This window comes from Thermobia domestica, chromosome 16 (genome assembly GCF_964235325.1).
Source record: "Thermobia domestica chromosome 16, izTheDome1.hap1.1, whole genome shotgun sequence".
NCBI classification, from domain to species: Eukaryota; Metazoa; Arthropoda; class Insecta; order Zygentoma; family Lepismatidae; genus Thermobia; species Thermobia domestica.
In genome coordinates this window covers 135,323,777-135,346,688 of record NC_137469.1, presented here as the reverse complement: position 1 = coordinate 135,346,688, position 22,912 = coordinate 135,323,777, and the positions used below count along the sequence as shown (strand labels likewise).

The 22,912-nt window shown below is 36.3% G+C and overlaps 1 protein-coding gene across 2 annotated transcripts in view; it reads left to right on the top strand.

Moving 5' to 3' along the window:
- The window catches only part of LOC145673438 (adenylate cyclase type 10-like), a 545,310-nt gene that overhangs the window by 350,760 nt on the left and 171,638 nt on the right, over window positions 1–22,912 (top strand). For both annotated transcript variants that reach the window (XR_014128769.1, XM_081743142.1), the window contains exon 20: window positions 9,809–9,921. Coding sequence is in view for 1 of the 2 variants with exons in the window: in XM_081743142.1 (XP_081599268.1) it covers window positions 9,809–9,921 (113 nt within the window). In the remaining variant the exon portion in view is untranslated. The remainder of the gene's footprint in view (window positions 1–9,808; window positions 9,922–22,912) is intronic.

Genomic DNA, 22,912 nt, shown 5'->3' with positions numbered 1-22,912 from the left:
GTTGGACTTTCAGAGAAGAGCAACTCGGTAAAAAAGGTCGTTTGTAAATTTGATACAACACAAGATGTAACATGTAAAGAGCAGTGTTCTGCAATAATTCAATATGTCACCAATGAGAGAGATGGTGAAAGATTGTTTGGTATGTTGGAATGTCACTCAACAACCGGCAAAACACTTGAAGCTCTTCTTGTGGAACACCTTACAAATTATCAAATCGATTAAAAAATGTGTAGGTACTTCAACTGATGGTGCTGCAAACATTAAAGGCACTTATAATGGATTCACATCGTGGTTAAGCAAGGAGTCTCCAGAACAGAAACACATATGGTGTTATACACACATCCTGAATCTTGTGATGGCAGAAATTACCAGTGCCACTTTCCAATTGAGTTTTAAATGATATTGCAGTTTTTTTTTTTTTTTACGAGATTCTTGCGAATGGATGTATGGGAAAATGCAAATAAAGGGGCTAAGCATCGAAAACGACTGAATCTCATTCGAGAAACAAGATGGTGGGCAAAGGATAGGTGATGAACAAATTTTCGGATCAAAGGGCAAGAAGGAATCATCTCTCTTTGTTACTCTGTAACGCTTGACCAAATCGAAAACAAGAATTTAATGCCACCAGTCACTAGACGAAAAGCAGCATCACATAAAGAGTCCCGACTCAAATTTGAAAATATTTTGACGGCGTTTATTTATTTACTTATCTATTTTCTGTACAGTTTTGACGACACATCAACTCTGTTTAAATATTTACAAAAAAAAATGATTTGGATATAATGAGAGCATTCAACATGGTGAAAATAACTTCCAAAAAGTTACAGAGAAGTCTTGTAACAATCAAGAATGAAACGAAACAATTCATTGAATAGGGAAAAGTTAAGTTAATTAAAGAAGATCTGATCATTGCTGTTACTACTACTCTTCCACAGAAAAGACGAAGGAAAATAAAAATGATGCCTGGAGAATAAGCACCTGATGAGCTTGTATCCGATCCAGAAGACACGTATAAATATCAAGTTTTTAATAATATTGTAGACACAGTAAACACAAGCTTGTCAGGGCGGTTTGATATGAACAATAGTGCTTTCTTTGCTACGCAGCTATTCCTGATCCAAAATGTTTCCGAAATATTAGAAGCAGAGGACTTCAACAACCTGCACTTGAACATTTAGCTAAGACATTGGCATATTTTAAGTTGCATATCATAGCAGATCTATTAAGAACCGAACTGACCACTTTAGTTAATCATTGTGAGAGACTGAAATGGTCCCCGTTAGATGAATATGTAATGGAATTAGAAGAGGAGGTTGAAATTACACATATCTCTCCGGATGACTTCACTCTGAAGAAAAAGTGTACTCGTTCATGTCAAGATTGTTTTGTTTCTTGCTACACACTTTTGTGTATGTATAATCTTTTGACAGTAACTTATTGTAACATAGGATTTGCCTACAAGTACATGCTCGCACTTTCTTTTACACAGGTACCATGCGAGAGAAGCTTTTCTGTGTTAAAGGTCATAAAAAAAAACTGAGGACTCTATCACAGGATAAGTTGGAATCCTTTATGCTTATGTCAGTGGAGAAGGAAATGTTTCAATATTGATGTAGACAACATCATAGATAGTGTAGCATAAAAAAATGATGTCCTAAAAAATTACTCATAACTTGAAAGTGTAATCTGAAAAATATGTACGTATGCATCAATATCTGGCTGTAGCTATGTGCTCATATTTCTAATTCACTACACAACATCATAAAACTTGCTAAAATATATAACAGTCAGCCAAATCCCAAAATTTTGTTTTGGATAAAGTTGAAAATAAAAAGTTAAATACACAAAAAATATCTTTCTCTTAAAACAGTAAAATACCTATGCTATTGTGGTGATTGTGTGCTATTGTGGTGATTGTGATTATTGGGTAACAAGCAAACTGTTTTTTTTTTTTTTTTTTTGGAAAGTGGTCGGTTGGTGAAATTATTCCACAGTGAATTTTTTATCCAAGTCCGCCCCTGATGAACATGAACAATGTAATAACGACATATTCAGTATTAACCTTAAAATTTAGAAAAAATTGTATTTTTGAATTAACGTAAAAAATGTGTATTGCTTTTTCCAATACATAAGTTCCATAACCAGGAAATATCGATATAGTGAAAGAAGGACTCACACGTGATACAGATAAAATCCAAAAGTTTGACACGGAGAAAGTAAAATGCAATTTAAAAGTTAGGTCAACGACTACTTTCCGATATAGGAAAAAGTTGAAATCCATTATACATGATATATTCCTGCTGGGTTTATTTTGAGTATTTTCGTTTAGTATGTTTTACATCTGGAACATTTGTATTGCAACAGTAATCGCAATAGTCCAACATGTACGACTTCACTCTCGTCCATATTTTTTACCATACCTGCAATATCTTGCTGAAAACGCTCGCCATGTACAACATTTACTGCTTTACAATCTTCAGGAAAGGAATCTAGGTTTGAATGAAAAGGTGGAGTTTTATGGACATATTTCAACCAAGTTTTCCGTAACATGACATCAAGTTAGTCACAAGCTTTAATTTGTTGTTCGGTGCAAAGAAATAGAGATATCGCGAAGAGGTCCTCCTGTTACAGGACAACGCTAAGCCATTACTCATTATCATTGACCTCAGTAGTTATTAGACATCGTGAGAAAGCAGAATGAGGCGCTCCGTGGAACTGACGGATTTCGAACGCGGTCAGGTGGTTGGGTGTCACTTATGTCAGAAGTCTGTACGCGAGATTTCCACACTCCTTAACATCCCTAGGTCCACTGTGTCTGATTTGATAGTGAAGTGAAAACGTGAAGGGACACGTCAGCACAAAAGCGTACAGGCCGACCTCGTCTGTTGACTGACAGAGACCGCCGACAGTTGAAGAGGGTCGTAAAGTGTAATAGGCAGACATCTATCCAGACCATCACACAGGAATTCCAAACTGCATCAGGATCCACTCCAAGTACTATAACACTTAGGCGTGAGGTGAGAAAACTTGGATTTCATGGTCGAGCGGCTGCTCATAAGCCACACATCACGCAGGTAAATGCCAAACGACGCCTCGCGTGGTGTAAAGACCGTAAACATTGGACGATTCAACAAGTGGAAAAACGTTGTGTGGAGTGACGAATCACTGTACACAATGTGGCGATCCGATGGCAGGGTGTGGGTATGGCGAATGCCCAGTGAACGTCATCTGTCAGCATGTGTAGTGCCAACAGTAAAATTCGGAGGTGGTGGTGTTACGGTGTAGTCGTGTTTTTCTTGGAGAGGGCTTGCACCCCTTGTTGTTTTGCGTGACACTCTCACAGCGCATGCGTGCATTGATGTTTCGAGCACCTTCTTGCTTCCCACTGTTGAAGAGCAATTCGGGGATGGCGATTACATCTTTCAACACGATCGAGCATCTGTTTATATTGCACGGCCTGTGGGGGAGTGGTTACACAACAATAACATCCATGTAATGGACTGGCCTGCACAGAGTCCTGATTTGAATCCTATAGAACACCTTTGTGATGTTTTGGAATGCCGACTTCGTGCCAGACCTTACCGACCTACATCGATACCTCTCCTCAGTTCAGCACTCCGTGAAGAATTGGCTTCAATTCCCCAAGAAACCTTCCAGCACCTGATGAAAGTATGCCTGCGAGAGTGGAAGATGTCATCAAAGCTAAGGGTGGGCCAACGCCATATTGAATTCCAGCAGTACCGATGGAGGACGCCACAAATTTGTAAGTCATTATCAGCCAGATGTCCGGATACTTTTGATCACATAGTGTATATATCGAGTGAACCATTTTGATAAGACGTTGTACCCCTATTGAATAACATACATTGATTTTTTTCATGGTGTGATGTTAGACAGAAAGCATAAAGTTGTATTTTTTTAAAATGGCACCACGTCTTGTTATTACACATTTCAAATCTACATATAAAAGAATAAAGAAAAATATATAATACCACACTTGTCAGGCAGTGTGGCAAACTAAGGATGCTATAATCCCACAAACGCCGAGAAACAACCAGTTATTAGAGGTTTATACAACAGTAATAACGGAAATAACAAGGACGACGACCCGCTCGGGAGAGTAATACTCCCGGAAGTACGTTTCTCCGCGCGTTACTCCAGCCAGCTGTTTTACGCGCTATCCTAGCCAGTTGTCTTAAGTTGGTCACAAAATTTATATCATGAAGTACAAGGGGAACAAAACGAGCCCTATATGATGGAGTGCAAGCGCATAAGTACTACAACTACTTATCTGCACAAAAGTAAATAAATCACTTTTTTAAGTATTATTTTCATATTATTTTAATTTAATAAGTGTTATAAAAACGTAAAAAAATGTTTAAAAAAACTCATCGGGCCGGGTTTGAACTCACGCCAAAAGAGAACTTATTATTAGCATATAGCGCTAGCCCACTCGGCCACGAAGGCCAACACCAGGAATTGTTTGATTTCTGCTATTTTAATGCAACGTGGCAAGAAGTGGATAACGCCAACCAATCAGAACTGTGTTTCTCGTTTCTACTTCCGGGAGCATTACTCTCCCGAGCTAGTCCTCAAGGACGGGTAATGAACATCTACAAATGTTTATGTTATGAACTATGACCGTCGTATGGCGTGTCTCGAGCAAGCAGTAACAAGGTTAAGAGAATTGGAAATGTTAATATTTTCAAAGTACTATTTCGAAAAGCTGTTTAGGTATATATCACATCAAATTAAGTACATTGTTTTCAATAGAAATAAAGATATTAATGACGTTTCCAACAATTTGATCTGTCAAATAATTCGTAAGATACTTTTTTAAAACATCTTTATCTCTCTAATGGCCAGAACGAGGTAGTATCCCGAAAAATAAACCTGGAGTGTATTGCTAACTTCGTCAGGAAAGAATTTAGGGGTTCATTGATCCGAAGGTAATGATGCAGAGGTACAAAGGGCCATTCCAATACATTTTGGAAATTGCCGAAACTAAATATTCGGTACTATAGTATAGAACCGTAGAATGTGCAGTTTTGTTCAAAAAAGGGTGGCCATCCGCCTTGCTTTAAAAGGCCGTATTGTGTCAATCGTACGTAGGAAATTCTAATATTTGGCTCTAAATGAAGATCTCAATTGGCCAAAGAAAATCCGCATTTATTTGGTCAAATTCCGACTGTAACTAAGAACATAGAGCTCACTTAGGAAATTCTACTTTGCTCTAAATCAAGATCTCTATTGACCAAAAAAAAAATCCATATTTGTTTGATGAAATTCCGACTGTAGGTACGAGTGGAGAACTGGTGGCCAGCTGTTTTTAAACAATGTTGTTCCTGTGTAAGTTCCAGTGATCCATCTCGTTCTCGTATATGTGATGTACTTGACGTTTTCAAATGTTTGAATAGTAGCATTTCAAACACCGTTCAAGGTCAACTTTAGCCCCATTCTCATGGCTGTTGGAGGGGTGCGTGAAAAGAAATAACGTATAAAATGACTGATATTATTATTGAATCCATTGTTTTTTGGGATCGCTAAGATGATTGGTGACAATTTCGATGACATTTGAGCCCAAATTTGGGCAAGAAGGGGATATAGGTCTGGGAACTGACAGGGGCAAAGAAGAAAGCATTTCTCTTCTATTTATTTTTTTTCACTCATGTAGAGAAGGGATAACACCTAAGCCGTTGCTATACCTTATTTGTTTACTTATCTGTTTATTTATTACACTCATATTGACAGGACAATGCAGAAGGCGTTACTCTTAGTTATTTATTTTTTTCACTGATGCTCACAGGAGCAACACCAACAGCTTTTTTCTCGTTATTTACATGTTTCAATAATCTTGACAGGAGTAACGCCGATGGTGAGCTCTTCCTTATTGATTCATTTCAGTCATATATTTATCTTCGAATATGATGTATTGCATAATTCTTATCCTCCCTGTGCGAAAAATCAGTCAACGTAATATATATTGTATGGTTCTTTTCCCGCATGCACTGTAGCCACATGTCTTTACTACGAATACATATTTCGACTACGAACGCGTGTTATTATCTTCATACATAAACAATAGCAGACGACGGAGGGATACCACCAAGAAGACACGAAGACGATTTGGAAGAAGTACGAAGTAGGCTGACCTTCTGCTCATGGGTACCTCCCGTCAAGAAGATGTCTATGAAAGAAGGTCTCAAGAAGAGAAAGTTATCCGTTTATCGCTGATAACTCATCTTCTCCTGGGGTCACCATGGGCTGTGGAGAATTCCTTTAAAATCTCCTAAGGCTACTATGTGTGAAGCAGATATCCTTCAATCACCTCCTCCAAGGGCTGCTATGAGCTACGGAGAATTTCTTTAACTATCTTCCGAGGCTGCTATGAGAAAAGGAGATATCCTTTAACCACTTACTCCTGAAGCTGCTATGAGCGAAGGAATTATCCTCGATACCCGTCTAAAGCCATTGTGAGCCAAAGACGATATTCTGAGGCCACTTTAGTGTGAGACAATAAAAGGTTAAGGGTTTATATACCGTGTACGTTATTTAAGACTCTACCAAACAGAACAATACTATATATATATATATATATATATATATATATATATATATATATATATATATATAGAAATACCCTTATTCTAAATCTGCGCACCTCACTCAAGAAAGTTTTAGACCGCCACTGGTCCAAGGTTGTTTATTCTTTCTTAGTGTTCTTTTATGATATCTTCATTTCATCTTTGTGTTCTAAACAAAAAATATATGTGAGCAGCTCGGGCGAACATAATGGTAAGCGCCACGGTCAGTGAAATTGAGTTATTAATTGAAATGTGTTGGGATCGAACCACAGAACAATATGTAGGTAGTTTAATTTTAAAAAGAACATAGCTGCAAATGGAAAGAGAAGCTTATTTGGTGTGTGTGTCATTGGATTGAATTGCTGGGGAATGCAAAATCTTCCCCAGTTTACTCCAAATGTAGAAAATGTGACATATCATTATGTTCCCCAGAAATGGCGTAGGTCAATGAAAACTTGACGCATGATCCACAACCCACTGGCCCACCACCTACCGTGATCCACCACGCACCACACCCCACTCCAGGACGGACTTCTGGGGGCGGTGGGTTGTAATACTGCTACTTAGAGCTACTTTTAAGAGCTCCAAACTCTGTGATGGGTTTTATTTATATATATATAAAATAAAAAAAAGTTTCTTCTGCTGGGGGGAGATCGCCACGATCGTCCCCCTGGATCCACCACTGACTCACTCTGACCCACACCCACCAAAACCAATCGTCATCAACGCTGACCCATGATCCACGTCCTCCTCTCAACTGAATAAAGAGTTTACACTTGTAATAAAACAAGGGTGTGAAAATACCACTAATCAGAGTTTGAATTTCTACAGTCAATCGCTCAAACACTGCTCTGTTACAATATCAGTGGATCTGACCACGATATAAAATGGTAAAGTTTTTTGTCATGGGCCAAATTATTCAATTTAATTATCATATATAATTATTTCCTTCTTGAATTACAGATAGTTTTTAGTGGAAAATGGGATATTTAGAAGTGGAAAGTAGGATGAAATTTGAAAGTCTTAAATCAAGGCTAAGAAGCTCAACGTGAAGGGAGTGCTCTCAACGGGTCGGGTAGGGTCAGGTCGGGTTGAAGACCAATCCGACCCGTGATCCGACCCGACAACCCGACCCGAGCTGACTCAATGACCCGACCCGACAACCCGACCCGTGCTGACCCGACCCGACAACCCGACCCAAGTAGCCTGACCCGGCAACCCGACCCGAGCTGAACCGACAACCCGACCCGTTTGAGAGCACTACGTCACGACACTAGGTGAACGCCAAAATGCACTCCCATTGGGAATTAAACCCGAACTACGTGTACCGAAGTCTTACACGTTAACCAATAGCTAGATCAAGCGGGGGATTTGTGTATGCATCTTAGGGAATATTTGGCATTTTTGAGGTTTGGTTATTTCTTTTTATAACTGATACCAATGTCCGACGTGGGAGAAAATTATTATTTTTTTTTCTTGCTTTAGTTCTATGTTACGAAATTTTTCTTCAAGATCAGTGTTCTCACCTGCTCGGAGGGAATGGGGTCTTCTCGGAAGGCAGTAGCAAGAGTCTCTTGGCGGAAACAAAAGGAAATCGTTTAACTACAATGATAAGGGTTGAGGAAACGGGAGAACACCTGTGATTTTTTCCAACCCTTCAACTTTCATTCCAAAATAGCTTCTTATGATTCCGGTACCTGCGCCACTTTGATTTTTCATTCTCGGTAATTAAAACGTATTTTACAGTGTATATATAGTTGCAAGTAAGAACATACATAATATGAATTTTGTTACAGTATGATAATTAATTATAAAGTACTAAGTTTATTTCATCACTTTCAGCCCAACAAATGAAATTCAAATAATTCGCACCCTGGGTCTTGGTCATCAATAATGCGTCTTATTCTTTGTCTTGCACAGTCAAGTCTTGGTCCTGCATTTCGTAGTCTTGGTGGTCTTTCATCCTATACAAGAGCCAAGAATGCTAGCCTCATCGGTACAAATGAATGTTAAGTGTGATTTTGATTATGGTCTTTCATACTATACGGAAAGCAAGAAAATATGCTCATCGCTACTTGGTGATCACCAAAACAAGGCCAAGTGCTAGTTTACTATGCACTTCGTCTTGCATATCCAATCTTTATCTTGTTCTTGTATCGATGTTCTTGGGCTTGGTGAAATCAAATGAAATATTCAATTTAAGGTCCATCGATTCTGCACCGAGGCTAAGGGAGATGGTGACCATGAGATATGTATGAAATGATAGAATGAAGAAAGTGGGAGGAAACAGGAGAACCCCGAGAAAACCCACTACACGGCGTTTCTCCACCACAAAGCCCACTTAACACAATCTGGGATCGAACCATGGACACCACGCACCAGAGATGAATTTTCTACCACTTAGCCACCGCAGCTCCGCTTGGGCTTGGTCATCCAATCTTGCTTTTGGCCTTGCTTAAACTACTCCTAGTTTTGTTCTAAATCCAGACTCCATATTGGCGTAGATATTAATATTAAAGTCGATTGGTAAAATCAATTTTCCACATTTAAAAATTGAAGTACACACAAGTACAAAAATAAGCATTTACCATAAAAACACTAGCTGCAAGTGTTCAAAATACATTTATGGTTTTTATAAAATGAATTGAAAATTGCTATTTTTAATTAGGCAGCTAGTGAAAAACAGCAGCTTTCTACTCCAGCCGAGTTTAGGCTCAACCTAAACTCAGTTGACCAAAGTGAACTGAGCCGAGTGACCCGACCCTACTGACCCGACTCGATCCGAAACCCGACCCGAGTTGGGTCGGGTCAGGTCAACCCGATCCGTTTGAGAGCACTACTCGAAAGCTAAGTAGTTAGTCCTATCACTAGTATTACAATTACACATTTCAGTATCGAAAAGTACCTGAAGTTTTTTTAAAAAAATTCACTTACATATACTCATGTAAGCAAATAAAACAAATAGAAAAAGGAACAAAAATGGAAGCCTTGAAAGTCAATCGTAGACAAATTGATCAGTGTTCAAAAGATGCTACCCACGATGCACTGAGCAGAGTATCATTGGCTCGAAGTGGGTCACAATGGGTGGTGGGTCAGCGTGCGTCATGTCCTGTTGACCTACGATCCACTGACTCACTCAAAAATCTTGACTCACGACCCACTCAATTTTTTATCCCTAATCACAGAAACTTACATATGCAATACACTTTGTTTTTTACTTTCAGGATTAACTGCAAAACTGATCACGTATCTCGGAGAAGCCGGAGCAATAGCTTTAAAGAAGGGAGAGAATACACATGCTCTTTCAATGTTGCAAGAGGCATACGAACTTGTCAAGGTATCAATACAGGCTGTTCACTTAGTTATTTGTAACAACAATTATTTCTAGTGTTTTCCATTACAGAACGTAGTAACAAACTTGAACAGAATTTGTGACTCCGAACTTTCAAATAAAAGTCTATTTAATTTTGTCATTTCCGGTTGCTTTGCGATAGTAGCATTGTTCACCGTGTTTCAATATTGCATGACACAAACTTTTCCTATTACATTGAAACGAACGACGCAGATATGAAAATTTTTGTTGATACGAGTGATTATTGTAAAGAGAACAGATATAGCGTACTACAGATCCATAAGAAGGTTCTCGGGATGAATAGGTAAAAGATGAAAAGGGTGATAAGTTAGTAAAAGTTTTTTGTAGGGTTAATATCTAAAATATGCTCTATAAAATACAAGATGAAGTGACTAAGAAAGCAAATGGTATTAAGACGATAGTTGTAAATAAACTGCTGTTTGATGAATACAAAAACTGTTTCTCAATCAAAATAATTATATGAAGATGAACTTAATTGGAAATTATAAGCATAAGGTAAATAATTGTCCAGTAAAATTGAAACTTTACAAAAGTTTGCCTTATTTCTAAAAATAAGGACAGTAAGAAAATTCATAATTATAGGCCGGTTTCTATTCTAAGCTTATTTGCAAATATATTTGAAAGCATAATTTATAAGCACATTGAAAATCACATTAAACCAGTATTATCTGATTATCAACATGGATCGTTCCTGGCAGATCCACCGTAACAAACCTCACTGTCTTCAAGCACCATCTAGTTGATACATAGGACAGTAATAATCAAATAGATGTAGTTTATACAGATATTGCGAAAGCGTTTGATGAGGTAAACCACACGTTGTTAGTGAATAAACTTAAATTTCTCAACTTTTCTGATCAGTTAATTGCTCTTATAAAGTCATATTTGATGGAAAGAAAACAGTATGTGGTTTATAAACCCTGCAGATCATTCGAATACATTCAATTTTCTGAAGTTCCACAAGAATCTAATTTAGGGTCTTTACTTTTTATAATATTTATTAATGACCTTCGAGATTGTATTAAAACCTCACATAAACTACTCTATGGAGATGATTAAAACAGGGGAGTCCAGAGGGGGGAAAAGGTAAAACAAAAACGATATCTTTTTAACAAAGATCCATTTTTTCGCGATTTTCCCTCTTCAGATACATGATAGAGACATGTGAATGGTACCGTTTGAAAGCCTGTTCTGTTCTAAAGAGAATGATGTATGAACCATGATCCTAGTAAAAATAGGGATGTCTCAGGGAATTTTTACCTGAGATCCTTTTTATACGGGAATCTGGAGTATTGTAGAGATGTAGGAGAATTACAACAGCAGAGGACTGTGTCAGTTTTTAGGAGGATCTAGACAGAGTAAATGAACAGTGCAAGAGCAACTTGTTAAACATAAATTCAGATAAATGCAAAATTGTGTATTTCACTGAGAAACGGAATGTTGTTAAATTTCAGTATGATACATGGGCGGCGATTAGGGGGGAGGGCAAGAGGGAGCAGCTGCCCCTCACTTTTTTGAAGTAACCACTTAACTCTTTTAAATTATATCATCTATTTTTCGGTGATGAGCTAGAATCTTCATTATTCGATTTTAAAAAGTACCAAAAAAGCTTTTTACTTCTGCTTTTTTTCTCAAGCTTGGAGGCATTGCAGAACACGTTACATATGCTTTCACGCCTTTCTGCGTCGAGACGTAGAGTGTGATGACGCCATAACATTTTTTTTTTTTGTTATGACTTTTTATTACTTTTTCCAGGGCTTACTTTTGCACCTAGAAGATTGAAATTTTGCACACACATTCAGTGCACCCCTTAATATTTTCCTGATTCTTTTCAGATTTCTGCGATAAAACAGGGGAGTCCAGAGGGGGGAAAAGGTAAAACAAAAACGATATCTTTTTAACAAAGATCCATTTTTTCGCGATTTTCCCTCTTCAGATACATGATAGAGACATGTGAATGGTACCGTTTGAAAGCCTGTTCTGTTCTAAAGAGAATGATGTATGAACCATGATCCTAGTAAAAATAGGGATGTCTCAGGGAATTTTTACCTGAGATCCTTTTTATACGGGAATCTGGAGTATTGTAGAGATGTTTTTGGCGGGCTTACTTTTGCACCTAGAAGATTGAAATTTTGTACACTCATTTAGTACACTTCTTAGTATTTTTCAGATTTGTTTCAGATCTCTGCGTTAAAACAGGGGGGTACAGAGGGGTAAAAAAGTACAAAGAAGGAATATTTTTTAAACAAATAATCCAATTTTTCATGATTTTCTCAGCTCAGGTACATGATGGAGATATGTAAGTGGTACCGGTTGAAAGTATGTTCTATTCTGAAGGCAATGATGTACGAACAATGATCCTAGGACAAATAGGGATGTCTCAGGAAAATTTTATATTACAGCCGGGTCATCTGGGCCATTGTGGGAATGTTCTTAGCTCATTGGTAAAGATTTTCCCGCACTTAGTTTTCAAGATAGAAGCTTGAAATTTTTTATACACATTTAGTACACCCCTTCGTATTTTTTAGTTGATTTTGAGATCTGTGCGCTAACATAGGGGGACCAGAGGGGATCAAAGTTTGAAAAAATCAGAAAAAATCCAGATTTTCCTCAAAATTTCCCACCTTAGGGACATGATAGGAAAACGTAAATGGAAAGCTTTGAAAGGTTGTTCTATTCTGAAGAGAATGAGGTACTAACCATGATCCTAGGATAAATAGGAATGATGCTGTAGCTGATTGACTGAAATTCAATAATTTACCTTTAAAAAGCCATAATTTAAAATGGTTAATATATAGTTTCATTTGGAAATGTAGTTTTTACATATAATACTGGTTCATAGAAAAAAATGGTACCACATAATATTTGTCGTTGCATAAGTGTGTATTGGTTTTTTGTCTTCCCGTGGAGTTAAGACAACTACAGGAATTGCGTTTTAATTGCAATTCAAAGGAATTAATATTACAATTGTCGTAGCATATGCTTGTAGTATTTACTTGCTTTCATTTTCTAAGAGTAATAACATACATTTAATGGCAAGTGTGGAATTAAAAGTGTAAGTTGTTCATTAATCCCGAGTTTCAATATAACTTCTACAAAACAAGTCTCATTATTCATTAGTATGATTAATAATATCCTTTCTATATATTTGTTTTGCAAATATGTTATTAAATAATCTGATCACAAATTTCCCAGACAGAATTTTAAGATGTTCATGAGCAAGGAATCAAGGGTTAGTACCTAATGTGCGTTGCTCTTGTCAATTTATTAATTAAATATGAAACACGATATACGGTATTTTAACTGAAAAAGATAGTATCCTATTAGTTATACAACCTTTCGTGAAACGAAGTGTTAGAAACAACCAGGAAAACTAACATTGACATACAAATATTCAGATCATATTTTGCCCCCCACTTTTAACGTCCAATCGCCGCCACTGATAAGATAGATGGTAGACATTTAGAGGGGAGCAAACTATCAAAGGTCTGGGTGTAATGCAGATTGGCATTTATCTGGACCCACAACGTAAGTGAATGAAGTTACTGTCTTTTACGCTAACGTAAGAGTATGGTTAATGGGGACATGCTTGAAATGGGGCTGGCTAACGGACACGTTAGCTTAAAAAAACAGCAACTTCATTCACTTACGTTGAGAGTACAGATATATGGCAAGGGTGCATTTTCATTTAACATTGGCCGCATAAAGAGTGTTCAGCCCAAACGGCTCGTCTGATTTTTTTTTTTTTTAATCCTTCATGTTTTGATTGAAAACATCATATTTGGAGACTATTTCTTCTCTTACATTTTGTTGTAACTCTGATAATAACAGAGTAATACTATGTCAGGGGACTTTTGAGACATCCTATATATATATATATATATATATATATATATATATATATATATATATATATATATAATTACCTCAACCCTTAAGGCTACTGTATACTATAGGTTAAAATTAGCTAAATTAAAACCTCTAATTCTTTACCTTTAACAGTGGTTTCTCCAAGAACCACCACAAGCTCCATATGATATTCATGTACTTATTCACTTATTGTTTTATACACAATATTGTGTTGATTTTAATCATTGAGTAGTAGGTGATATCACAGGTAACAACATCTATTACTGTCAGTCAGCCAAGCGATAGTGCTGGTAGAGACATCTACTAGCGTGACTGTTTAGTATTAGAAGTTAGTGTGACTGTTTACTACTAGGAACTAGTGACTGCTATGAGGAATTAACATGACTGTTTCCTATTAGGAAATAGCGTGATTATTTACTATTAGGAATTAGTATGATTATTTACTATTAGTAATTAGCGTGACTTTACAATTAGAAATTAGTGTGACTGTTTACTATTAGGAAATAGCGTGATTGTTTACTATTAGGAATTAGTATGATTGCTTACTATTAGGAATTAGCGTGACTACTATTAGAAATTAGTGTGACTGTTTACTATTTGAAATTAACGTGATTGTTTACTATTAGGAATTAGCGTGATTGTTTACTATTTATTACGAATTAGTGGGATTGTTTACTATTAGAAAGTAGCGTGACTCCTTACTATTAGGAATCAGCGTGACTGTTTACTGTTAGGAATTAGCGTGGCTGTTTACTATTAAGAATTAGCGTGACTGTTTACTATTAGGAATTAGTGTCACTTTTACTGTTAGAAATTAGCGTGATTATTTACTACTAAGAACTAACGTGACTGTTTACTATTAATAATTAACATGAATGTTTACTGTTAAGAATTAGCGTGACTGTTTACTATTAGGAATTAGCATGACTTTACTATTAAGAATTATCGTGACTGTTTACTATGAGGAATTAGCGTATTAGAGTGACTATTTACTTTTAAGAATTAGCTTGACTGTTTACTATGAGGAATTAGCGTGAGTGTTTACTATTAAGAATTAGCGTGACTGTTTACTATTAGAAATTAGTGTGACTTTTACTATTAGGAATTAGGGTCATTATTTACTGTTAGGAATTAGCGTTACTTTACTATTAAGAATTATTGTAGCTGTTTACTAGGAGGAATTAGCGTGACTGTTTACTTTTAAGAACTAGCGTACTGTTTACTACTAGAAATTAGTGTGATGTTTACTATTAAGAATTAGCGTGGCTGTTTACTAGGAGGAATTAGCGTGACTATTTATTATTAGAAATTAGCGTGATGCAAAGACTGAAAGTTTCCCTTTTCTTATTAGGATTACCTCTATTTCTCGACTAATTTGTATAAAGAGCATACATTGCTCCAAGTGTTGTTAAGTGTCCTATAGTTTGTCATACTATCTGTAATGAGAGCCTTGGAATCATATATTTTAATTTATCAAAATAGAAACGTGTTATATTTCGAATTATGCTCTCTAAGCCGTTCCAGGATTCAATACCTATATTTTTTTTTTATTTAAATACAGTGGAATTCTAACTGTTACTTGTGGATAAATTTGAATCACTTAAGGTATTCTGTCAGTTTTTATTACACGGAATAACACAATTTAGTAGTTTCTTCTTTTAACTTCCATCTAATTTCAAAACAACATTAGTAAATGAGATTTCTGGTTTCATCCGCTTTTACTTTAACACCTTAGTGACGGAAGTTTTATATGGACGAAAATAGTACGGATGTAAGGGTATTTAATACACATTACATATTCACATTACGTTAAAAAGAATGATCCGAGTGCGTTAAATAAGTTAGAAGTCATAGCATTTCAAATATTCCACTATCAATGTCACTACCACGTAGTGAAGTAGGAAGTATGTGAGAAGGGGTAGTTGCCACCAGGCAGATCTGTGTTGCATGATTAAAATTGTCCACAATCGACTTAAGTTTGAATTATTGTATCTGTTGCAGGCACCTTAAGTTAATGACCAATAGGGATGCGCATGAGTCGAGTCGAGTAGAGATTTAAGCTTGTCTCAACTCGTCTCGAGAAAATGTTGTCTTGACTCGTGTCTCGACTCGAAAATATGTTCCTGTCTCTACTCGTGTCTCGGCTCGACAGTTTCTGTCTCGACTCGACTCTAATTCGAGACGACACCTCGAAATTCGAGTCGAGACAAAATATACAAGTTAAAATATACGCACACATCAGCCAGAATTTTATCCTACCTAATTGTTAGTATGTCTACCTTTGGCACAGATAACAACATCGACGCGTCTTGGCATGGATGCAATGATCCTTGGTAGGTCGCTGGAGAGAGTTGGCACCACATATGCACACACAGATCACCTAATTCTCGTAAATTCCGGGGAGGAGGGCTCAGTGGTAGAGCGTTCACCTTTGGTGCTTCGGGTCCCTGGTTCGATCCCAGCTCGCGCCGTGCGGACTTTATGGTGGACAAACACCGTGCTCGTGGGTTTTCTAGGGGTTCTTCCGTTTCCTTCCACTTCTTCATTTCACCATTTCACTCATCTCTCATCATCGTCTCCTTTAGCCTAACTGGCATAATTGTGGGACGTAAAACCTAACTATTTTATTTCATTTTCCCCCCTTGATCACAGGGAAGAGTTAAAATAACGGGGCCAGAATCATTTTAGTTAATATGTTAAATCAAATATATATTTTATAGAGATATCTTCCTTGTGCTATGTAAATATACGGAAATTTTGAATCCATTAGAAAAAATAATTTGTTTGGAAATATTGGCAAAAACCGGAAAATATAATTTAAAACTATTTCTTGGCCTGATACTAGTAATCTTACTTGCTGTGACATGTCTGCAGCATATATATATACTATGTATTTCGCTAAAGGTTTTAATTCTACTTTTTAGTTTTCTGATTTCTGGTTAAAAAAAACTTTAATATTTGTATATTTTTCGAATAACTCAAAAAGAGATATGAACTTATTTACACATACACACACATACTGCACAAGCGAGTAATTTGAGCAACGAGAAATATATTAAAGGGTTAAGTATGTGAAACATCCATTCATTATTATTACAGACTCGCAGAATACCCGTTCTTTCCACGGGGAAAATACCTTTCGTTTTGGACACAAAGGACACCAAAACTGTAACCAATGAACTTATGAAGCCCCAAAACTATAAATTCGACATTAATATCGGTAACTTTCAATTATCTTTACATGCCACCATCCCCGCTTAGAGTACTAATGTTGCTGAATTTGGATGTAAATGCCCGGAAGTGTCACTATTCATCTCAGCGACCCCGGAAGCTATCGATTCGACACTAATATAGGCCATTTTTAAAAATTTTTATCTATCATCTCCCTCCTCCTAGTTGTGAGGCTGAATTTGAATTTAAATGGCATCGGAAGTGTCACTGTTCATTTCGGCGACCCCGAAAATTTTGGATTCGACACTAATATCTGTCACTTCCCTTCCCTCAAGTTGCACCTTCCAAATGAAATAATAAAACCAATCCTGAACCTAATCTATGTTGAAAATTTTATCGAGGTCGGTGAAATTTTCAAAAGGTTTGAACCCATTAGTAAAAAATTCATTTGTTCGGGAATAATAGCAAAAACCAGAAAATGTTTTTTAAAAACTACTTCGTCTGAGGCTAGTAATCTTACTTGCTGTAACATGTTTGCACCATATATACAATGTATTTTGCCAAAAGGAAAAATACTTAAAGCAACAGGTTTTAGTTTTACTTTTTAGTTTTCTGATTTTCGGTAAAACCCTCCCTCTTTAATATTTGTATATTTTTCGAATAACTCAAAAAGAGACACGATCTTATTTACACATACACACATATACCGCACAAGTGAGTAAATTTCAGCACCGAGAAATATATTAAAGGTTTGAATATGTGAAACTTCTGTTCGTTATTATCACAGACTAGCCGAATACCTTGCACGGGGGGAATATACGTTTCATTTTGGACATGAAGGGCACCAAAACTGTTACCAATGAACTCTTATGGAGCCCCATAACTATGAATTCGACACTAATATCGGTAATTTTAAAATTATCTTTACATGTTCGCGTCTCCCCTTAGGAGTACTAATGGTTCTGAATTTGTGGATTCAACCGGCATCTTCTGTTCATCTCAGCAACTCCGAAAAGTATGGATTTCACTGCCATTTTCGATCATTTACATATCTATATCTATCTATCTAATACCACATAGAATACAGTTGTGATGTGCGTATCGCAACACGAAATTACCCAAAATAAGAGACACCCTAACATACATACATACATATATATATATATATATATATATATATATATATATATATATATATATATATATATATATATATATATATATATATATATATATATATATCTGATACGTTGGACCTCACATTCACAATGATAAAAGTTGGAAAGTTGGTTGCATACCTTTCAGGGTATTAATATAATAATAATAATAATAATAATAATAATAATAATAATAATAATAATAATAATAATAATAATAATGATGAGCACAATATATAGCACAATTATCTCCCATTGTTCTGACTTGAAACCCTATACTTTTGAGTAGAACAGCATTTTCATAAAAGATAATTGAAATATAAGCACGTACGCAGGATTTTTTTTCGGAAGGCTCAAAGGTATTTGGTGGAGGGTTCAAGTTCAATTTGAGGATAAATTATACTAAAATTTGTAAACTTGCCCCTAGAATTAGACTAAATTTGCACAAAAATCGGGATTACGGGGGTCCAGACTCCCAAATCCCATCCCCTGCGTACGTCTCTATTGAAATATCTACGTTTTATAGCCTATTCCAGACAGTAAAGTGAATAACGAAAAGACAGCATGATATTTTAAAACATGGTTCAAAGTGTAAGAAATGTACTTACTTACATGGTCCTTGGCAATTTTAAAAAAGCGACTATACTTTTTGTCATATCTGGAGATAACTACTCGACGTTCCTCTACATACTACACACTTATACGTGCGTTTAAGATTCAATTAAAATGTTCATAATTCGGAAATATCTACAGCTTTCTCGTCTGCCAAACCACACAAGAAATCACACGACCAACTAAATGAAAGATTACTAAATTGCTAAAAATCCATCCCAAGACGTTTTAGTGTCCCCAAAACCGAAACCGCTTACAAAATATTCAGCTTCACGGTGGCTCGGAACTGCAATCTTTTCCACCTGTAATTCAGCACAAACACGAGAGCGCGACGAGTTTGCTTCTCAGTGTGAAAAAAACCTAAGATTTTAGACACAAAGCTTGGATTACTAAATTGCTTTTCTAAACGTGTCCGCAAGTAACAAAAGTAAGTGGGCTTCGATATCTAAAGAAGTTTCTGCTAAAGCATACAAAGAAACAGTAGCACAATAAGTTCGATAACATCTATGTGATCCTTCGGTAGGCTACACTTCCCATAAGAAGCTCAATCCTAAATTGTAAAATCGGGAGGAGAAAATGGTAGTTTAGACTGCACGCGTGGCCAAACAAAAGACTCGTAGCCGGCTAGTATAGATAATTGAATGGAAAGTATTTCTGCATCTTGAATGCACATTTCCATTTACTGTTAGAGCCTACCCAGGTCATGTATGCATATGTGTGTGTGTGTGTGAAAGAAAGAGAGAGAGATAGAGAGACTGACTTTTCCTCACCGTCCACTTAAGCCTTATTGCTTAATTTATCTCAGGAATTCAACCCTCAACTTTCCATCTCTAATGGCCATTGAACTTTAGCGACAGACAAATTTGTTGAAATTATTTTGTTGTGAGATGTCAGTCTTTTCAGAAAAAATCTGGTCGGTGCGAAAAAGAAATGGACAAAGGGAAGCGCGAGGTCGTACCAGCGAGCGAAAGACAGAAGAGTCCATATATTACTAGTCCCTGAATAATAGACCTATTAACTGGCTTCAAGAAGGAACAAAGATATACAGTTCTTTCTCTAGAGAGAAAAACGGAAAACGAAAACAACAACAACAACAACAAACTGATTTTCTATAAACCTATACATTTACTATTTGATATTTTAAAGTTTCTTGTCAACCCATTTTTAAGACAGAAAAGTAAATATTTCGTCTCACCAAAAAGGAGCCGGTATGTGGTACTGTTGTGTACCGCCAGAAGATATATATATATATATATATATATATATATATATATATATATATATATATATATATATATATGGATTTAAACGGCCAGAAGTGTCACTATTCACCTCAGCGACCCCGAAAACTATCGATTCGACACTAACAATCGGTCATTTTCAATAATTTTTATATATCTTCTCCCTCTTCTAAGTTGGGGGCTGAATTATGATTTAAACGGCATCGGAAGTATCATTGTTCATTCAGCGACCCCGAAAATTATGGATTCGACACTACTATCTGTCATTTTCCTCTCTCCCCTTCCCTCAAGTTGCACCTTCAAAGTGAAATTATAAAAAACTATCCTGAACCTCATCTATGTTGAAGATTTTATCGAGATCGGTCTGACGATTCAAGAATTATTAAGTTACAAACATTGTCATTTTCATTTTGATATGTAATAGACCATCTGTCGCACTACAAAACATATATTTGTTTACATATAGGATTTTGTACATAAAGTTTATATAAGTGTCTATATTAGAATATTAAATAATAGTAATTATATGTTTTAGTGCATGAGTATTAGTGAAATTTGCCTACTGCTCTTTCTCTTAAGAAGTAATTTGGTTAAAATTGACAAAACATCACTAGATCAAAGAGCATACTAAGAACTGAGTTTTGTTCGAGAGACCTATTTGTTGCAACAGAAACACTTTATGATGGTAGGCTTGTCCGTAACTGTAAAAGTTCTATAATTAATGCACATTCACGAATAAACGACATAACAGAAATAAGTACAGACTATTAAGTAGCTGAACCTCACAGCACATCATTCACATATGATCTCCATGTCATTCCTCATATCTGTACATGTCCCTTTACAGATACAAGTGAAGGACGTCTTCATAAAAATCGTGAAGGGGTACCATAAAGGGGACTTTTTTCGATTGTTTTTTTTTAATATTTCGCGCCGTTTGCAAGATTTGAGCCCACTTCTGGTTGGAATTTCCAATTCATATATGAAAAGTGTTTTCTTTCTTTTTGCATGCAGTATGTAATAAGTAAATAAATTACACGCACAATTAATTATGTCAGTGATATACGGTGTTCATTGGGCAAAACACTCCAAACAATGAAGATTAATCTTAGACTGGAGAAATGGTTATCCTTCGTTTTTCATTATCATTTGGCCATGAAACAAACACCTCAGAGATATACAACTATGCGATGTTGGAATATATAACTTGTATTGTATGATGCTTTACTTTTAAAAAAATTTCAGTACTTCCAGTAATAAAGAACTAATGGCCATTGGCCATGTTTTTGAAAATATTCAATTAGAACTGGATAATTTAAACGAAATTTGGAATCGACCAGTGAAAACGGCACTTTTCTAGCACTTGTGGGTTTCTAAATCTCAGTGTCAGAAGGATTGGAGACAAACATATAAACTTTTCTGTGGGTACAAATATATAAACCTAGTGTTTTAATATATAGGGATAATTGGAATAGTTTTATTTCTGAGTGTTTTTTTTTTTAATATTCGCAACATTGAAATTTCTGAACTTATATTTTTCACGCATTTGAGAAAAATACTCCATTACTACTAAAGTTACCCTAATACAAACATTTTTATTTTTTTCAATTTTTTCCGGAAAGAAATCGAAAAAACTGTTTTTTACCAACAGGTTCAAAATATCCGAAAATCTTACAACACTAGTTCAGCCACACTTTACTTTGCCCAGCATTAAAGTCTGATGTTAGTTCCGACACAGTTCGCTGCCTATCCTGTTTTACCAGTCTGCCCAGCCCACGACGCCCGACATGCGTAATGAGGTTTGGGCGCTCAACCCCTCGACATTTGGACGTCGTTTCTCCTTAGTTTCGTCACTTGTAAAAGACACACACCACAGCACTCCTTGAACACCCGACAAGACCTGCAGTTGCCGAAGTACTTGTGCCGAGTGTTTGAGTGAATACTTCTTGAAAATAATCTTAAAAATTATAGAAAAATTTTCAAGACATTCGAATCGAGTCGAGATTTTTACGAGCTGTCTCGACTCGAAAATTCGAGTCGAGAAATATGTTTGTCTCGGCTCAAATTCGAATCGAGATTCGAGACACGTCTCGGCTCGTGCGCATTCCTAATGACCAGAACAATTAGCAACAGTCTCAAATTATTTATACAATTTCCTTAAACTTCCTATCTACTTTTTACACTTTCCTTGACTGCTACATTTCCAGACTTTGATATATTAAATGCCAGAATGCATATATGAAGTATCAACTGGGCGTCAAATTTTGCCAGAAAGATATGCATGTTCCAGAACAACGGTTGAGTATCTACAGACGTGTTCAAATTGTTAGACTCCCGCTCTAAAAATGCAAAATTGATGTAGGAGTCCTCATCAGAGTTCTAGAACATTTAATTTAATGGTTAATCCACCAATATAGAATCATTCATTTGTATACTGTACAGTTGAAGTGGTAATATCACCGTTGAACAGCAGATTGTATTAGTAAGGGGGGATTCTGAAAGTGGTGTTTCAGTTGTAGATAGCTATTGTGGTTCCTATCAACAAGTTACAGCCTGAAGTGTTGTGGTTGCTGTCGTAGGAAGTTAACGACATTCAAAGCGTTCAACAGTTCGAATGGGCCAGTTTAAAATGATCGTGACGTGTTTCGGGTATCAATCTTTTATTCTGTGTAGTCCTGTAATTGTAGCATAATGGGAAAAGCAAAAGAACTTTTTCCGTGTAAAATGAAAGTTAACAAAATACTTCTGGTGAAAATAAGATATACATAACAATACATTGTTAGTAGAGTTGGGGTAGAACAAAAATCTGTGAGTAGAATTTCTGTTGAAATTAACAGGAGCCAAAATAGGGTTGGGAAGTGTGGGCGAAAACCAAAGCCATCACTAACACGAGGTATCAGAAAA